The sequence below is a fragment of the Prinia subflava genome, chromosome 16 (genome assembly GCF_021018805.1).
Source record: "Prinia subflava isolate CZ2003 ecotype Zambia chromosome 16, Cam_Psub_1.2, whole genome shotgun sequence".
Lineage (NCBI taxonomy): Eukaryota > Metazoa > Chordata > Aves > Passeriformes > Cisticolidae > Prinia > Prinia subflava.
The window spans coordinates 17,144,607-17,159,338 of record NC_086262.1 but is presented as its reverse complement, the minus strand read 5'-3'; the positions used below and the strand labels follow the sequence as shown (position 1 = coordinate 17,159,338).

Below are 14,732 nucleotides of genomic sequence, written 5' to 3'. Positions count from 1 at the left end.
ACAGCCTCCTTTTCCTGTGATCTGCATAAGAAACAGAGATAGGGTTTCACTGGAACCCCACCAGCACGGTGCATCCCGGTGTGCTCCCAGAAGCTCCAGCCTCAGTTTACAGTTCATTGCAATTCCAGTTCAGTCTCGGAATTCATTAGCGCCAGCCAAACATGACCACGAATGTGGGCTTAAAATAATCCCTGGCTGGTGTCTGTCACAGCCTCTTCCTTGGGCTGCTGGAAATAGCCCTCACACGTCACCTGAGGTCAGGGTCACCGGGCTGTTCTGGGATATTCAAATGGGAAAGGGCTTTGTGATCCCCTCCGCTGAGGGATCCAGCAATCAGCTTGCCCCAAGCTCTGACATAAATCACAGCACAGATAACGCAGTTCTCCAAAATCCCACCTCCCTGTGCTACCAAAGTTACCCAGGAGCTGTTTCCGCCAGTTCCCTTATCTCAAGAATTTGCAAGGAAATAAATAATAAAATGATAAACTTCCTTTTCTTCTGGTTTCATGGTTTTCCATCAAACCTGAAAGATAATCAGATATCATGGGTTTACAAATTAAAACCATCGGAGCTGGATGACTGCCCACCAAACAAACCGCAAAGTACCCAAGACAGGGAAAGGGACGGGGACAGGGACGGGGCCCAGGCGCGGCAGTAACGCGGCGAGAACGGCAGGGGTGATAAAGAGTGGAGCCCGCGGGCACTGCCGCTCCGCCGCCGGGGGACTCTCTCTAGCTGGTCCCGGGGGCGGCTCGCACTCTATGACCCTGGAGGACCCGCTCCGCTATCCCGGAGGACTCGCTCTATCCGGTCCCGGGGGCGGCTCGCACTCTATGACCCTGGAGGACTCGCTCTCTCTGGCGGCCGCCCGCTGCCACGGGTCGCATATCCCGGCACGCCCCGCGGCCGCACCAGTCCCGCCGCTCCCCGCGGCAGCCTCACTTCCGGCCCGGGCGCTAAGATGGCGACGCCCATGCACCGGCTGATTGCCCGCCGACAGGCGTGAGTGGGGCTGGGGGCCGCGCTGGGCGGGCACGGGCTGAGGAGCGGCGGGCACGGGCTGAGGAGCGGCGGGCGCTGTGGGGCCGCGGCGCCCGGCGTTTTCCCGGCGCGCTGAGGCCTCCGCGCCGCTGCGCTCTGTGCCGGGGGGGCGCAGCTCGGCTGAGGGGAAGCCGCCCCAAAACACGGCTGGGGCGAAACGCTGGCGGCCTCAGGCGGCCGGGCTTGGGCTCGCGGCGGGTCCTCTCCTGCCCTGGGCGTTCCGCGGGAGCGGCTGTGTACGCCCCGAGGGAGCTCTCTGCCGCCGGCGCTCGGTGGGAGCGGGACCGCGGGGCTCCGGGGCGGGGAGGAGCTCTCGGGGCACGGGGTCAGCTCGCTGCTCCTCGCAGACTCAACAGGTCACACGCGAAAAAACAGCTTCATGTTACTGTGATGAGTTTGTGGAGCTGTTAAAAAGGCAAAGAAAAGCCAAGCGAGCGACTCTAGCCCAGACGGGGATGTTGTGATCCAGTAATTCTCTCCACACCGAGGGATCTGATTGCAGAGCCCTGAAACGAGGGAACCACAGTTTTGCTTGTTTGTGAAGTGCAGCAAATGTGTGTCCCGCTCCCGTGGAGTGTTGGCAATGGTTTTTCAGCTCTTTGATGGTTTGGGTGTTTTTTTCTTTAAATTAATTTATTTTTCTCACTTCAGTTTTTGGGCTGTGGGGGTTTTGCCCAATCACAGTGTACAGAATGTGGTCAATTTCTTTGTGATTTAGTAATAATTTCTGTTTTCTGTGGAAAGTAACTTGGGATTTCAAAGTGCTCCTGGAATACTTGTTCTTTTAACTTGCTATTTTAAGAACTCATCTTTTAGATTTGATGTCTCTGTGCTGAGCTATCCCTCTGCCAGCCTTTGCTCCAGGCTTGGGCTCACTGATCCCTGCTAAAAATCTCCTTTGCTTTTGTGCTTTTCATTAGTGTCAGACTCGTTAGTGCTGATGTGCCATTTGTAGATCTGCAGCTGCTGAGCAGGGCTCGTGTTCTCCCGGTAATTATCTTGGGTTTAGGGCTTAATCCTCCCCCTTTTATCTCCCACGGGATTGTCTGCTGTGAGCAGCCCTGCAGACACTGAGTTATGGGTTTAAATCCTCCTTGTTCCTGTGGGCACAGCTCGGGGTGGCTCTGAGAGAGACAAACACTGAATTTGGGGGTTTATACTGATGAGGAGGAGGGGGAGTCATCACTCTGCTGATTGTAACTGCTGTGGCAAGGACACAAAGGCAGAGAAATCCCTCTGAGCTGTGGGGTTCTGTTCATTCCCAGATATTCTCATTCCTGCCCAAGTCCAGGTTCGTTGTGCTCTGCAGGCTGGGGGTTTAATCAGGTTTTCGTGCTGGTTTAGCTGAGTATTTCTAAGGCTTGAGGATGAAGCCAAATGCTCTGCATTGAAGAATTGGTGAATGTTTAGTACAAGATTCTCTTCAGGAACTGGCACAAAAAGTGGTGGCTGAAGCTGAGGGAGAAGCAATTCACAGCTTGGCTGGAAAAGGGAGAAGTACTCACTGCTGGTCTGTCACTTCACCCTCATACACGAGTCTGGGAACTTCCTAGAGCAGACAGTCTGCAATTTCAGGTAGTTTAGATGGGCTGGCCTTGAAAAATTCATATTTTGGTGCTTGGAACAAAACCTGAAGGTGTCAGGAAGAGGCAGCAGTGGCAGAGAACTGAAGTGACACAGCCCTGAGCTCAGAACTAATTTTGGTTGTGACCTTGAGCAGTCTCTGGTTTGTTCCCTGGTTTGTAAAGGAGCAGAGCAGCTGGGAGAGGAGGCAAAACAGCTTTGTAAAGCTTCAGAAGAGCAGCTTAAGAGCTCCAGTATGAAAATAGGAGTCTTTTTCTTTCCCTAATTTCTAAAAATTCCCACAGGATTTTACCAGAGTGAGAACTGAATTGGGTGTGAAATCTCCCTGCTGCTGCAGGTGTTTGGGGCCGGGGCAGCCAGGGAGGTCTGCCTGGACTGACTGCACAGAGTGAGCAGCAATCATTGTCCCCAAGATAAACCTTGTGCCAGGCTTTACCAGCTCCTGCGTGTGGCTTATTTGGATTTACTGGGAGCCTCTCAGAGAGTCCTGAGAGGGTGAGAATTGGGCAGTTTGGGACTTGGGTGTTTAATTTCAGGAACTGGAAATGAAGCTGCTGCTCTTTGTCCTAAAACAGAATTTCAGTGATTTCTCTGAAGCCAGGACCACCTGCAGCTGCAGATGAGAAAATGAGCAGTGTGATTGTTCCCATGTGAAAATGTTTTGATAAATGAAGATCTGTTTGCCTGAATTGTGTCTGCTTGGGGTTACTGCCCACATCCTGATTCAAAAGAAAACCTGCAGCACCTATGAACATCTGGTTTAATCATAGCTCGATTAAAGCTGCATGATAAATTAACATTTTTTCACCGGGTAGAACAGACCTGGGATGAGTTACTTAAGCAATTCTGCATTTTTCTAGGGAGGCAAACAAGCAGCATGTGAGGTGTCAGAAGTGTTTAGAGTTTGGCCACTGGACGTATGAATGTAAAGGGAAGAGAAAATACCTGCACAGGCCTTCAAGGACAGCTCAGCTGGCCAAAATCCTTAAGGAGAAAGAAAAGCAACTCCTGCTGCAACAGAGGTAAGACTGGCAGGATGAAATTGAAATAAAAGAAAATATGTTGTGCTGGACCATTTTCTGTGATCTTTTCCTCTGGACTGTGGGATGTGTGTGTAATGTTAGAGCTGATTTGTGTGCTAGGTGAAATATGTACACTCAGGACCCAGAGAATTAAAATCAACATTTTAATTTCATTAACGCTTGCTCATATGAAATACACTTGTAACTGTTTTGGCCTGTCTGAAACAAATCCCATGCATTGAGCCAAAGTTAGATTACTTGGAGTCTTTTTGGTGGTGGAGTAGTTTCCTGAATTCCTTGGTTGTTTGATTTCGTGTTTATGCGCTGTCCAAGCAGAGGGGTGTGGAAACTGTAAATGTATTTATAGCAGAGCAGCAGTTCCTGCCCCGTGTCCAGGTTTGCTGTTCAGAGCTGCAGTTAAACCTGCCCAGCCCTGCTCCTGCTCTCCCTGGGAGCTGCAGGGGTCACAGAGGTGTAGGGGAGTTGGGTTATCAGCCTTAACTCAAGCATGAGGTAGAACCACCTCACTGAATTACACAATTATTTCCTCTTGTGACAGCTGAGAAAGGGGAAGGAACAGAGAAACCTAAACAGAACTCTGCATGTGGCACCTCAGTTCCTTTCCACTTTGCCCTGGGAATACATTTTAATGCTTCCCCCGGGTTAATAATTGTTTTAACAAGCAGAGACAAAAGTAATGCACCACGTCAGTTTTCTGTGAAATTCCTGTGTGTTGGTTTTCTGTGAAATTCCTGTGTGTCAGTTTTCTGTGAAATTCCTGTGTGTCAGGGTCATTTCTGCCACTCCAGTTTGGTTCCTGGAGAGGGACAGGGCCACTCCCAGTGCCACTCCTTGCACCTGGAATTCCTGAGGGTTTGGCCACTGTCCTCAGTCACTGCCACTTCCAGCTGATCCCACGGCTGGGACGGGAGGTGGGGAGAGCATTCCCAGCTTTTGCTGCCTCCCGAGGGGACAGAGGAGGGCGGGAGCTCAGGCAGGGCTCTGGGGCCTCCTCAGCTGCCCCAGCTCAGCAGCAGTTCTGAGTCACAGGGCTGAAACCCTGCCTGCAGTGGAGACTCATTAGCTTGTGAGGAGAGTGATGTAAAGTGATCGATTTTGAAATTAATTTTAATCCAGTGAGTAATTATGAAGTCACAAGAGACAGCCAGAGTTGTAGATAGCTCAGGAGTGCTTGGACTCTGACACTTGGCTCCATTTGTAGGCAGAGTATCTTCAGACACTCAAGATTTTTAGGCTAAGTTTGAGTTTAAGGCTCAGATTATTTCCTTGTTGCTTTTCTGTCCCTTTTCTGGTGGATTGTGCAGTTACCTCTGGGGAATGGTGAACTGAGGGTGAAATTCCGTGTCCTGTCCTTGGGCTGGAATCTGTGTGGGATCATTTCATGTGGGAGTTACAGGACTGGCCAGTCTGGCACTAAAGGAGGTCTGGGGCTCTTACAGTGAGAGGCACGTGCTGGGAAAAATCACCTTGTGAAAGGAAGCCTGAGTAATCCCTGGGTGGGAGCAGGGTTTAATCCTGGAAAATGGCTGGATTCACTGGGTTATGTCATCATAAGCTCCTTAACTGTGCCAGGAGGGATCCTGTTCCTTAGCTGCCAGTGCTACACTTCCAAGGATGAAACCTTTTCTTCATGGAAAAACAACTTCCTGGGTCACACTTGTGCTTTTTGTGTCCCTTGCTTTGGGAGGTTCTTCCTTGCCTTTAGAGAAGCTGGGTCTCCCACAGGTCTGCTTTGGAGAGCCTGTGTCACCACCTTTAAAGAGCCACACAGGAATCATTAACCAGAAGGCAAACCCAGCCTGAAAAGGTCAATATTTACCTCTGACAACCTCACCTTTTTCAGCATGATCTCCTTTCCCAGTGGTTGCAGGCTCCCTGTGCTTGCCTGGTGTTGGTCCCGGGGTTCTGGGGTGTCAGTGAGCCCCTCAGAGCCTGCCCAGCCTGGAGCAGGGCAGGGAGCTGAGGGAATGCTCATTCCTGCTGCTGCTGGAGCTCTGAGCACAGCCCTGAGCTGGGTTTGTGGCTGAGGGAGTGTCCAGAACAGGGTAGCAACCCCTGGAGTAACTCCTGAGTAACCCACACCTTACGCACAAGAGGGAGGCACTCCCTGGGTTAGGTCCTGTCTGCTCAAAGGTGCTCTGGGGTTTAATTCTGTTCTCACAGTGACTCCTCGTGCCTGGGAACCCCCTGGTTACCTGCAGAGGCTCTGAGGAATGGAAATATGGACAGGAGAGACTGGAGTCTGAATATCAGTGAATCTTCCCTTTGCCCACAGGAGGGGAGTGTGATAAATTCTTGTGTGATGATAATGTTGTCATACCTTATGTGTGAAAACAAAAAATTGGAGAAACCTCATTTTCCTGGTGGCACACAAAGAACTTTCTTCTGTGGCACGACTAAAACTGTGTGAGGTGATGAAACACTTGGGAATCTGAGACACAGAGCTGGAAAGCATCAATATAAATGGACTTTTCTGTTTCTTTTGGCACTTGAAAGAAATGTGAAAGCTACAGGCGAAGTCAAGTTTTTACCCTTGATTTCAATCAATTCACTCATTGCTAAATGTAGTTACACACAACTTTTGTATCCTTTTCTCCTGTGTCTCTCACATCCCAGCTGCTGCTGTCCATACAAAATGAGGCAAAGGGGAGAGTGGAGCATAAACAGCACAGAAAATCAGAGGTGAATTGCTGGATTTTCCTCCCCTGGTTCATAAGTGGGTTTTGCTCTGCTTTGCACAGGACTGAGCTGCCCAATGCCCTTTGAATATTGAACTCAGCCTCAGTGTGCTGCTGTTTATTTAATTTTCCTATTGCATTAATGGAAGCCATTATTTTCCCCCCTTAATTAGTGCTGGAGAAAGTGCTGCAGAAAAGAAGACCAAGAAAAAAAGGTATGTGGGGACTGGTGGGGGCTGGTGCTGCAGGGCTTTGGGAGGGGGGTGGCAAAAGTCAGCTTTGTAAATAAGTTTTGGTTTTACTGCTTTAACTTTACTGCATTTTAACTTTCAAAAGCTGTTACCAGCTTTTGTCTGACAGACAGCTGGAGAATTTCTACTCCTCCCTGTCCAAAACCTTACCAAATGTTATTCTCTGTTTTTCTCCCTGCTGATTTTCCTCCCCCTGCATGATCCTTCTGTAGTAATAAAATTCTTCCTATTTCTGCCTCAGAGTCCATCAGGAGTCTCTGGAACAAGGCTGGCATGTGGGTTTCTGGTCTCTCATTGCTCCACTTGCCCATCCTGCTCTGACTTCTGCTGTTTTCCTTTCCTTCTCCCCCCAGTTCTCTCTCTCTCTCAAGTTTTGTCTAGAGGATGAAATAAAACATCTTAAAAAACCCAGCCACAAAACCAAGCAAAACCCCCTTGATCCCAAACTTAACCAAAATCCAGGAAATGACCTTCCCAGTCTCTAAGTCCTGGCTGGAGCCAAGAACTCTTTTGACATTGTTTGTACTTTACTTTGCATTAATGTTTACTTGGGAATTTGCTTTCTTAGCAAATGGAAAGGAGGAACAGCCAGAACTGTGGCTGTAACAGTCCTGGAACTGTGTTGGGAGTTTTACACCAGGGAATGTCTCTGCCCCAGCATCTCTCCCCCTTTTTTGTCACTTCTCTGTCTCCCAGTCTGATCTAACCCAGTTTTCAGGAGGTGTTTAAAGGCCAGGCCTTTGCTGTGTGTGGCAGACAGTAAATAAGGCAGAGCAGATCTTTAAAGTGTTCCTTTATTCCAGGCTGTCCTGTGGAATGTGATTTATTGGAATGCTGGGCTGTCTCTGTGTGTTTTAGCAAAGGCTGCTTTTCCAGAAGTGCCAATTTATTGCTGGAGTTTCTCAGGACTGGTGAGATCATGAATTAACTGGTTTTGAACTGGGCAGCTCAGGCCTCTTCTGCCTTAGCTTCCCCAGACACTGCAGCCTTTGCTGGCACAATTATTTACAGAGTGTCTGAGCTCCAAACCAGCGTGAAAATGGACAGAGCAAAAGGGCTCATGGGGAAGGGGGTGGTTTGGGCTCTTTCTTGTTGAAATTTTAAAACTCCTGTATATTTGAATTATTCTCCTGCCTCTCTGCAAGTGGAGAATCCATCAATATAAATTCCTTTCCAGTCAGTTTGCTACTTAGATTTTTGTTGTATTATAGGAAGAATTAAATGTGGAGAATCCAGCAAATCTGTAAGTTCCAGATTTAAAATAAAACCCTGTAATTTGGGTTCTGGCAGGAGGAGCATGAACCTTTTCCACGGAGTGTGTTTGTTTTGATATAAACACTAACAAGGGAGCTCAGGCCTAACCAGCAGAACAGGCTGAGGCAGAGCAGCTGCTGCAGAGCCCTGTGAGCTCAGGTGACAGAGCCACCTGCCAGCTGCTCCTTGGCCTCAGTGCCCCTCCTGGAATGCTGAGTCACCCACCGAGATACTGGAGCACAGGTGAATCTGCCTGGCTGAAGGGCAGCAGTGAGTTCTCATTCCCTCTTGGTTCCCTCCTCTCCTCAGGCTGTGGCTGTGCCCACAAGTGTGGGTTGGGTGTCAGTGGCACAGTGGGAACCCCTGGGGGTGTGGGGGCAGAGCAGGGTGACAGCCTGGGGTGACAGCCTGGGGTGACAGCCTGGGGTGACAGCTGGGGCTCCAACAGCTCTTAGCCCACACAGGGGACAGGATCAGAGATGAACCCTTGGAAACTTGTCCTGAGGAGGATGAGTGGTACCTGCTTTTAAAATTCTGTGCTTTCACAGAGGTGTGATAAACCCCAAAACCTTGGATTACCAACCTACAGCCTGTGCAGCCACGTTCCCAAATTGTGTTTTGTGCTGGAGTTTTACCTGCTCCCATCTCCATCCTCCTGCTGTCAGTACCAACAGCCCACGTTGCCTCTCCTGAGAACAAGTTCCTGCCTGTTTCCTCTCCCAGCCCCAGCTCTCGCTTCCCCCTGGGTGAGGCACCTTTAAGTGCAATATCCTGATGTTCCTGGGAGTGGGTTTTGGAATAAACCTAACACTGGATGTCCATGGATTGTATGGATTCTGTGGAAGGTGTTCAGGGAAAGCAGGTTCAGAGATACTCAGGGAATACTCTGATTCCTGCCCATCTCATGGAACTGCTCAGATTGAAACTACTACTCCCATATTTCTTGTTTTCCTCATCTTAGTGCTGGTTTTCCCCCAGAAAGGCAATGTTTAAGGAGCCCTTATGGATTTATCTGGAATGAACAGTTGTTGTGTCTGCACACAGAGATAGCAGATTACAGATGTTATAAAAACTTCAGTGCTTTGTGGCTTAATCCACACCCACATTTGTCAGCTGACAGGGCTGATATGATGAAAAAATCTCACACTCTTCAATAATCTTAACACAGGCACTTCTTGAGTTGTTACATTTAACCAAACTCTCTGATAAAATACTGTATTAGTCTTCTAATGGAAACAAGATTCTGCATTATCATAATTTACCTTCTTGGATGCTCTTTGATTGACTTTGGTGGGAAGGGAGGTGAATCAATATCTTGTACTTCAGGGAAAGATCTCTGCAAGAATTGAATTGTACTTTCTTGGAATTCATATCACCCCCCTTAATCAGAGATGTCAGTCTTGAGAACAATGGCCCCAGGAAGGGCTGACATGAAAAAAAAGTGCAGAGCATACAGAAATCCTCTTGGCTGTGTTCATTCTGTCTTAACCTTGGATTGCTTCCACCCTCCTCTTCCACCTGGAAAACACTAGCATCCTGTAGTGGCAGGTACTTTGGGATCTTTTGCCAGGAGTAATCTAAGAACAGTTTTTGCTGGGAACAGCTCTAACCTTGGTGAAATCACTGCTGAAAGCTCCCCTGAGGTTTCAGGGGCAGAATGTCACTGCTGCAGTGGTGAGGCAGGGACTGAGCCCGGGTCATTTTCCCCAGGGTTGAGAGTAGAGGGCAGCCAGGCCAGCACAGCCCCTGCTCAGGGCTGGGAACGAGATCCTGGCCAGCTTTCCCTGCCTGCCTCTCTCTGCAGTCCTGCTGGGTTCTGTCATGCCCTAAGGCCACTCTGCCACTGCTCAAAGAGCCAGAATCCATTCATCCAGGAGTGGAAAAGGGAGGGGAGGGCACAGGAATGAATCTTAGATGGATGGTGGTGCCTGGAAATTTCGATGGTGAGGTGTGGAAATTTTCAAGGCAAACAATTGATCTTTGGATTATTACAACAGAGCAGAGGGAACACGGTGTGATGGGCTCTGGCAGGGCGTGCTCAGCTCTTTGTTCTCCCTCAGGTCCAAGAGTGTGACCAGTTCCAGCAGCAGCAGCAGTGACAGCTCAGCCAGTGACTCCTCCTCTGACAGCGAGGACTCCTCTACCTCCTCCTCCTCCTCAGACAGTGACAGTGAGGACAGCAGCTCCTCCTCCTCCTCCTCCTCCAGCAGCTCTTCCTCCTCCTCCTCTGACTTCGAGTCAGACTCCAGCTCCTCCAGCAGCAGCAGCAGCAGCAGCACAGACAGCAGCTCTGAGGATGAGCCCCCAAAGAAGAAGAAGAAGAAATAGCTGGGGAGGAGCAGGACTGGTGTGGAGTGAGCGACACGGCCCTCGCAGGGGCTGGAGCACACGGCTGCCAAACGTTCAACATTTCTACTGCTCCAGTTTCTAAGGGTTTTCCGTGGTTATTCATAGGACATGGAAGATGCTAAATGGCACGTGAGACTTACTGAGAGAGTATTTTTGTGGTTTATCCTTTTATGAAAAACTTTACTTTTTTAGTTTGTAAAAAAAAAAAAATCTATCATCAGATTTGTTTATATGAGCTAAAATCCAGTAATCTGGATGTTTACATGCTGGAAAACAAAAGCGTTTTATTGCAGATCATGCTGTGCATCCTGTGCTGTTCCCCTGTTAATGACAGCTTCACTTCCACTGAGAAAAATCCTCTAAACTGTTAAAAGCAGAAGTTTTTCAGTGCTGCTGTGGAGCTCTGGCATTGTTGAACCTGAATGCACACCATGTCCCACACAGAGCCTCCATCTCACTGGTGACAGATGGATTCTGTGCTGCTGAGCTTGTGTTCCAATGGCTTTTCCTGATGCTTCCAGGTTGAGTCTTAGCTGCACCATCCAGTGGAGCTGTGCTGATTTGCTGCTGCTCAGTGTCGTGCTTGTCCTGGGCTTTTCACTCCCCCGTGTCTGTGTTTGGAGGTGTTTGCTGAGTGCTGGTGAGCAGCAGCTCCCTCACTCGGGGCTGCTGCTGCTTTAGGGGTTTCATCTTGGTGCCTTCCTTTCTGTCTTGGGTTGCCATGCAAGGTGTAACCAAAAGGATGTGTTGTATTCCCAGCTGCTGAAACCAACTGGGGAGGTGTTTTTATCTCTTCTATAACCCATTCCTCATAACTCTGAGATGAAGGGGGTGTCTTCTGTTCACGGGCAGCTGTTAAACCAGCTGGGGCAGTGTTCTTATCTCTTCCAGGACCCATCCTCCCTGCAGGGGATATCTGCTGTCCATGGGCCATCCCACTGGGAATTCCTTGTTTTCTGTTAAATAAACGAATTAAATTAAATATTTAATTTTTTTCCTGGTGTTCTGAAATTGAGAATTTATCCAGGTGGGAATGCTGGGTTCTTCCCCTGGGTGCAGCATCTCCCATGGATGATGGAATTGGATCAGCCCTGCAGGGAGCCTCGATGGCCCCTGGACAGCAGAGATCCCCTGGAGGGAGGATGGGTCCTGGAAGGGGTAAGAACACTGCCCCAGCTGGTTTAACAGCTGCCCATGAACAGAAGGCATCCATCCCTTCTCCCCTGGAGTTATGAGGAATGGTTTATAGGAGAGATAAGGAAAACACCTCCCCAACCAGTTTTAACAGCTGGGAATACAATAAATCCTTTTGGTTTCATCTTGCACTGCAACCCAAGACGCTTTTGTAAATTCAGTGTACCCCAGTGAGACAAGGGCTGGAGTGGGGGTTCAGCAGAACTCCATCAGAATATTCCCATCCAAAATATTGTCACCAAAACCAGAGGAATAATAGCAAACAGAACTGGGCACTGTTGTCACTGGATGCTCAGTGAAAAAGAGACTCCTTGAAATGAAGGTCTCAAAGGAAGGTGCTCCCCTTTGGAAGTGTTTCCCAAGGAATGTGGGCCATGCAGGGGTGCCAGGCTGTGTTGGTGGGTGCTGAGTGAGGTCTGCAGGAATTCAGTCACTCTTTGATTGTGGGAGTGAGTGCAAAACCCCCACAAACCCAACAAAAGCAGATCCAAACACCTGCAGAACTGGGATTGCTGGATTCAGAGTGGGAATTATTTGTGTTTCTGGTGGGTTGAAGCAGTTGCTGTTAGTATTTTATTTGGTGATGCAGTCTCCTGAATTTCTTATTGTTGGAGTGCCCTTTTTGGGGAGGGGGCATCACTTGTGGAAGAATTTTCCAGTATCTTGGTTTAGGTTAAATACAGTAACTAAACTATTTTTTATATTTTTATGGAAAAAGTAGTGTGTAGACTTACTTTGGAATAAACTGTACTTATTTAAATGTTTGAAAATACCTGTGTTGTGTGTCTGTCTGTGACCACTCCTGTGTTTTACAGAACACGCTGCAGACTGTAAATAAAACCACCAGAAAGGTGTTTTAAGTCTTGTGGAGTCAATGTACCATTTAATGGAAAAGTAAATAAATTATTAAACAATAGTTGCTAAGTTGATGCTTACTGCAAATATCTAAAATATTTGTGGTGTTTGTGTGCAGGTTTCAGCTGGAGTTGCCCTGGCATTCTATCAGAGGGGCAGGATTGCTTCCCAGAAGTTCTCCAGCCAGAAGTCCCTCTGTATCTAGATTTTTTAAAAAAGTTTCATTTCAGATACAATGTTTGTATTGGCTTTTTTTTCCCACTTGCCTTTTCTGGTTACTTTGTGTCTACATGTTTTTATTTTACAGATTAAACCCTGCAGGCTGGCCAGAGCCTTACCCTCCTCCACCCACCACTACCTGCCTGCCTGCTCTCCTGCTGGGTTGGGAATTTTATGAACCCCCTGTTAAGCAGGAGTTGTTCCAGGGACTGCTCTGTTTGATCCCTCCCACTCCCAGCAAACTGCGGGGGGAGCAGCTGATGCAGCCTGGCAGGAAAACAGCCCCAGGAAAAGCCGTCACCTCTCAAGGAGGAACGCTGGGGACAGGGGAGGGCAGGGAGAGGGAGAGACAACCTCATTTCTGAGTCCAGGGCCTTGTTAACCCAAACAGCTGCACTCACAAACAGGTTTGGGTGTCCTGGATGCAGGTGCATTGTACAGTCTCTGCGGATCAGTGCATTGATTTATTTTCTTAGGGAGGAGTCCTTCATAAATAGGAGGTTCTCCAGCAAATGGATTTGCTGTGTGAAATTCTGTTTGTCTGAGCTGTCTTTAACAGCCCCTGGGACAGCGGGTCCTGTCTGAGGTGGATCTGCACAGCCTTTGCTCACCCAGGCTGTGCTGCAAACCTGGACACCAGAACAGCAGAGAACCCCAGAGCCCCGGGATGGGCTGGGCTGGGCTGGGAGGGACCTTAAACCTCACCCAGTGCCACCCCTGCCATGGCAGGGACACCTCCCCCTGTCCCAGGCTGCTCCAGCCCTGTCCAGCCTGGCACTGCCAGGGATCCAGGGGCAGCCACAGCTGCTCTGGGTGAACTCTCCCGGTTGAACAGTCCCGGCTCTCCCGGCTGGACAGTCCCGGCTCTCCCGGTTGGACAGTCCCGGCTCTCCCGGTTGGACAGTCCCGGTTCTCCCGGTTGGACAGTCCCGGTTTTCCCGGTTGAACAGTCCCGGTTCTCCCGGTTGGACAGTCCCGGTTTTCCCGGCTGTACAGTCCCGGTTCTCCCGGTTGGACAGTCCCGGTTTTCCCGGCTGTACAGTCCCAGTTCTCCCGGTTGGACAGTCCCGGTTCTCCCGGCTGGACAGTCCCGGTTCTCCCGGTTGAACGATCCCGCCTCTCCCGGCCTGTTCCGGGCCCGGGCTGCGCCCGCCGCCGCCGCCAGGGGGCGCCGCGGCCGCGGGAGCGCTCCCCGCGCGCTGCCCACGTGACTCTCCCGCCGCCGCGCGGGGGAGGCGGGGCCGAGCCCCCGCCACGCCCCCTACGCGCGCGCTCCGCCGGGGTCACGTGGTCCCCGCGCGTCACGTGATCGGGGCGGCGGCGGCGCGCGGGGGCCGCCGGGAAGCGCCAGGCGGGACCGGGCCGGGATCGGGATCGGCACCGGGAGCGGGCCCAGCGCAGCCCCGGCCGAGCCGCGGTCCTGCCCGAGCCCTGCGAGCCGCCAGCCCGGCGCAGGCCCGCCATGGACCGCCGGGACCCCTACGGAGCGGCCGCCCGCTTGTAAGCCGCCCCCCTCCCCCGGGCCGAGCCCGCCCTGCGCCCCCCGGCGCTCCGTGACTCGCCGGCGGCTCCTCGGGCCTCATCGTTCGCCGGTGGCGGCAGCCAGGAGATGGTCCGGGCCTAGCGGAGCGGCCAGCGCAGGTGAGCGCGGCGGGCCGGGCCTCCCGCCGGCCCCGGGGCAGCGCCGGGCTCTCGCCGCCCCCGCCCCGGGCGCTCCCGGGACAGCCCGGCCGCCCCCGCGGCGGGACCGGCGGGCCCCGGCTGGCATCGGCCGCTCCCGGCGCCTCTCCCGCCGGGCAGCGCGGATCTCCCCGCGCCCCGCGGTGACACCCGCGGAGGGCGGGGGTCCCTCCCCGGGACGCGAGCCCGGGGCATTCCGCGGCGGGGCTGGGGCGGGCCCGGGCCGGCGGGGCCGCTGCGCTGCCCTCCCCGGTGATGGAGTTAATCCTGTTCCGGTAATTGACGTCAGGGCTTTGTTCCTTCCCCCTTGCTCTCCACGGTTTAGGGCCGGAGCCGCTCCGGGATGGAGCGGGCAGGAGCGGCACGGGCGGCGGGGCTCGGCGGGCTCCCGGGGCTCCCGCCCGTGGAATGGGCTCCGGCAGTCGGGGCTCCGGGCACAGCCCGTCCCGGAGTGAGTGGGTGGCTGTTATGTAAAGCCTCATCCCTGCTGGGGGCTTACACCGGACTTTGTAAAACAGCGGTCGCTTAACAGTCTTGGACTCTGGGCTGACTTTTTTCCTTTTTTTCCCTTGTCCAATGAACAA

At 51.6% G+C, this 14,732-nt stretch overlaps 2 protein-coding genes across 2 annotated transcripts in view; both read left to right on the top strand.

Annotated features, from left to right (window-relative positions):
• The first annotated feature begins 711 nt into the window (after positions 1–711).
• Positions 712–12,310, top strand: ZCCHC10 (zinc finger CCHC-type containing 10). Its single transcript, XM_063413499.1, has 4 exons — positions 712–1,002; positions 3,486–3,647; positions 6,520–6,561; positions 9,912–12,310. Exons 1-4 carry the CDS (start codon positions 962–964, stop codon positions 10,177–10,179), a joined length of 513 nt encoding a protein of 170 aa, XP_063269569.1. The 5' UTR covers positions 712–961; the 3' UTR covers positions 10,180–12,310.
• A 1,466-nt stretch (positions 12,311–13,776) lies between these two features.
• The window catches only part of AFF4 (ALF transcription elongation factor 4), a 44,193-nt gene continuing 43,237 nt past the window's right edge, over positions 13,777–14,732 (top strand). The window contains exon 1 of the mRNA XM_063413932.1: positions 13,777–14,109. The gene's annotated coding sequence lies outside the window, so the exon portion shown is untranslated. The remainder of the gene's footprint in view (positions 14,110–14,732) is intronic.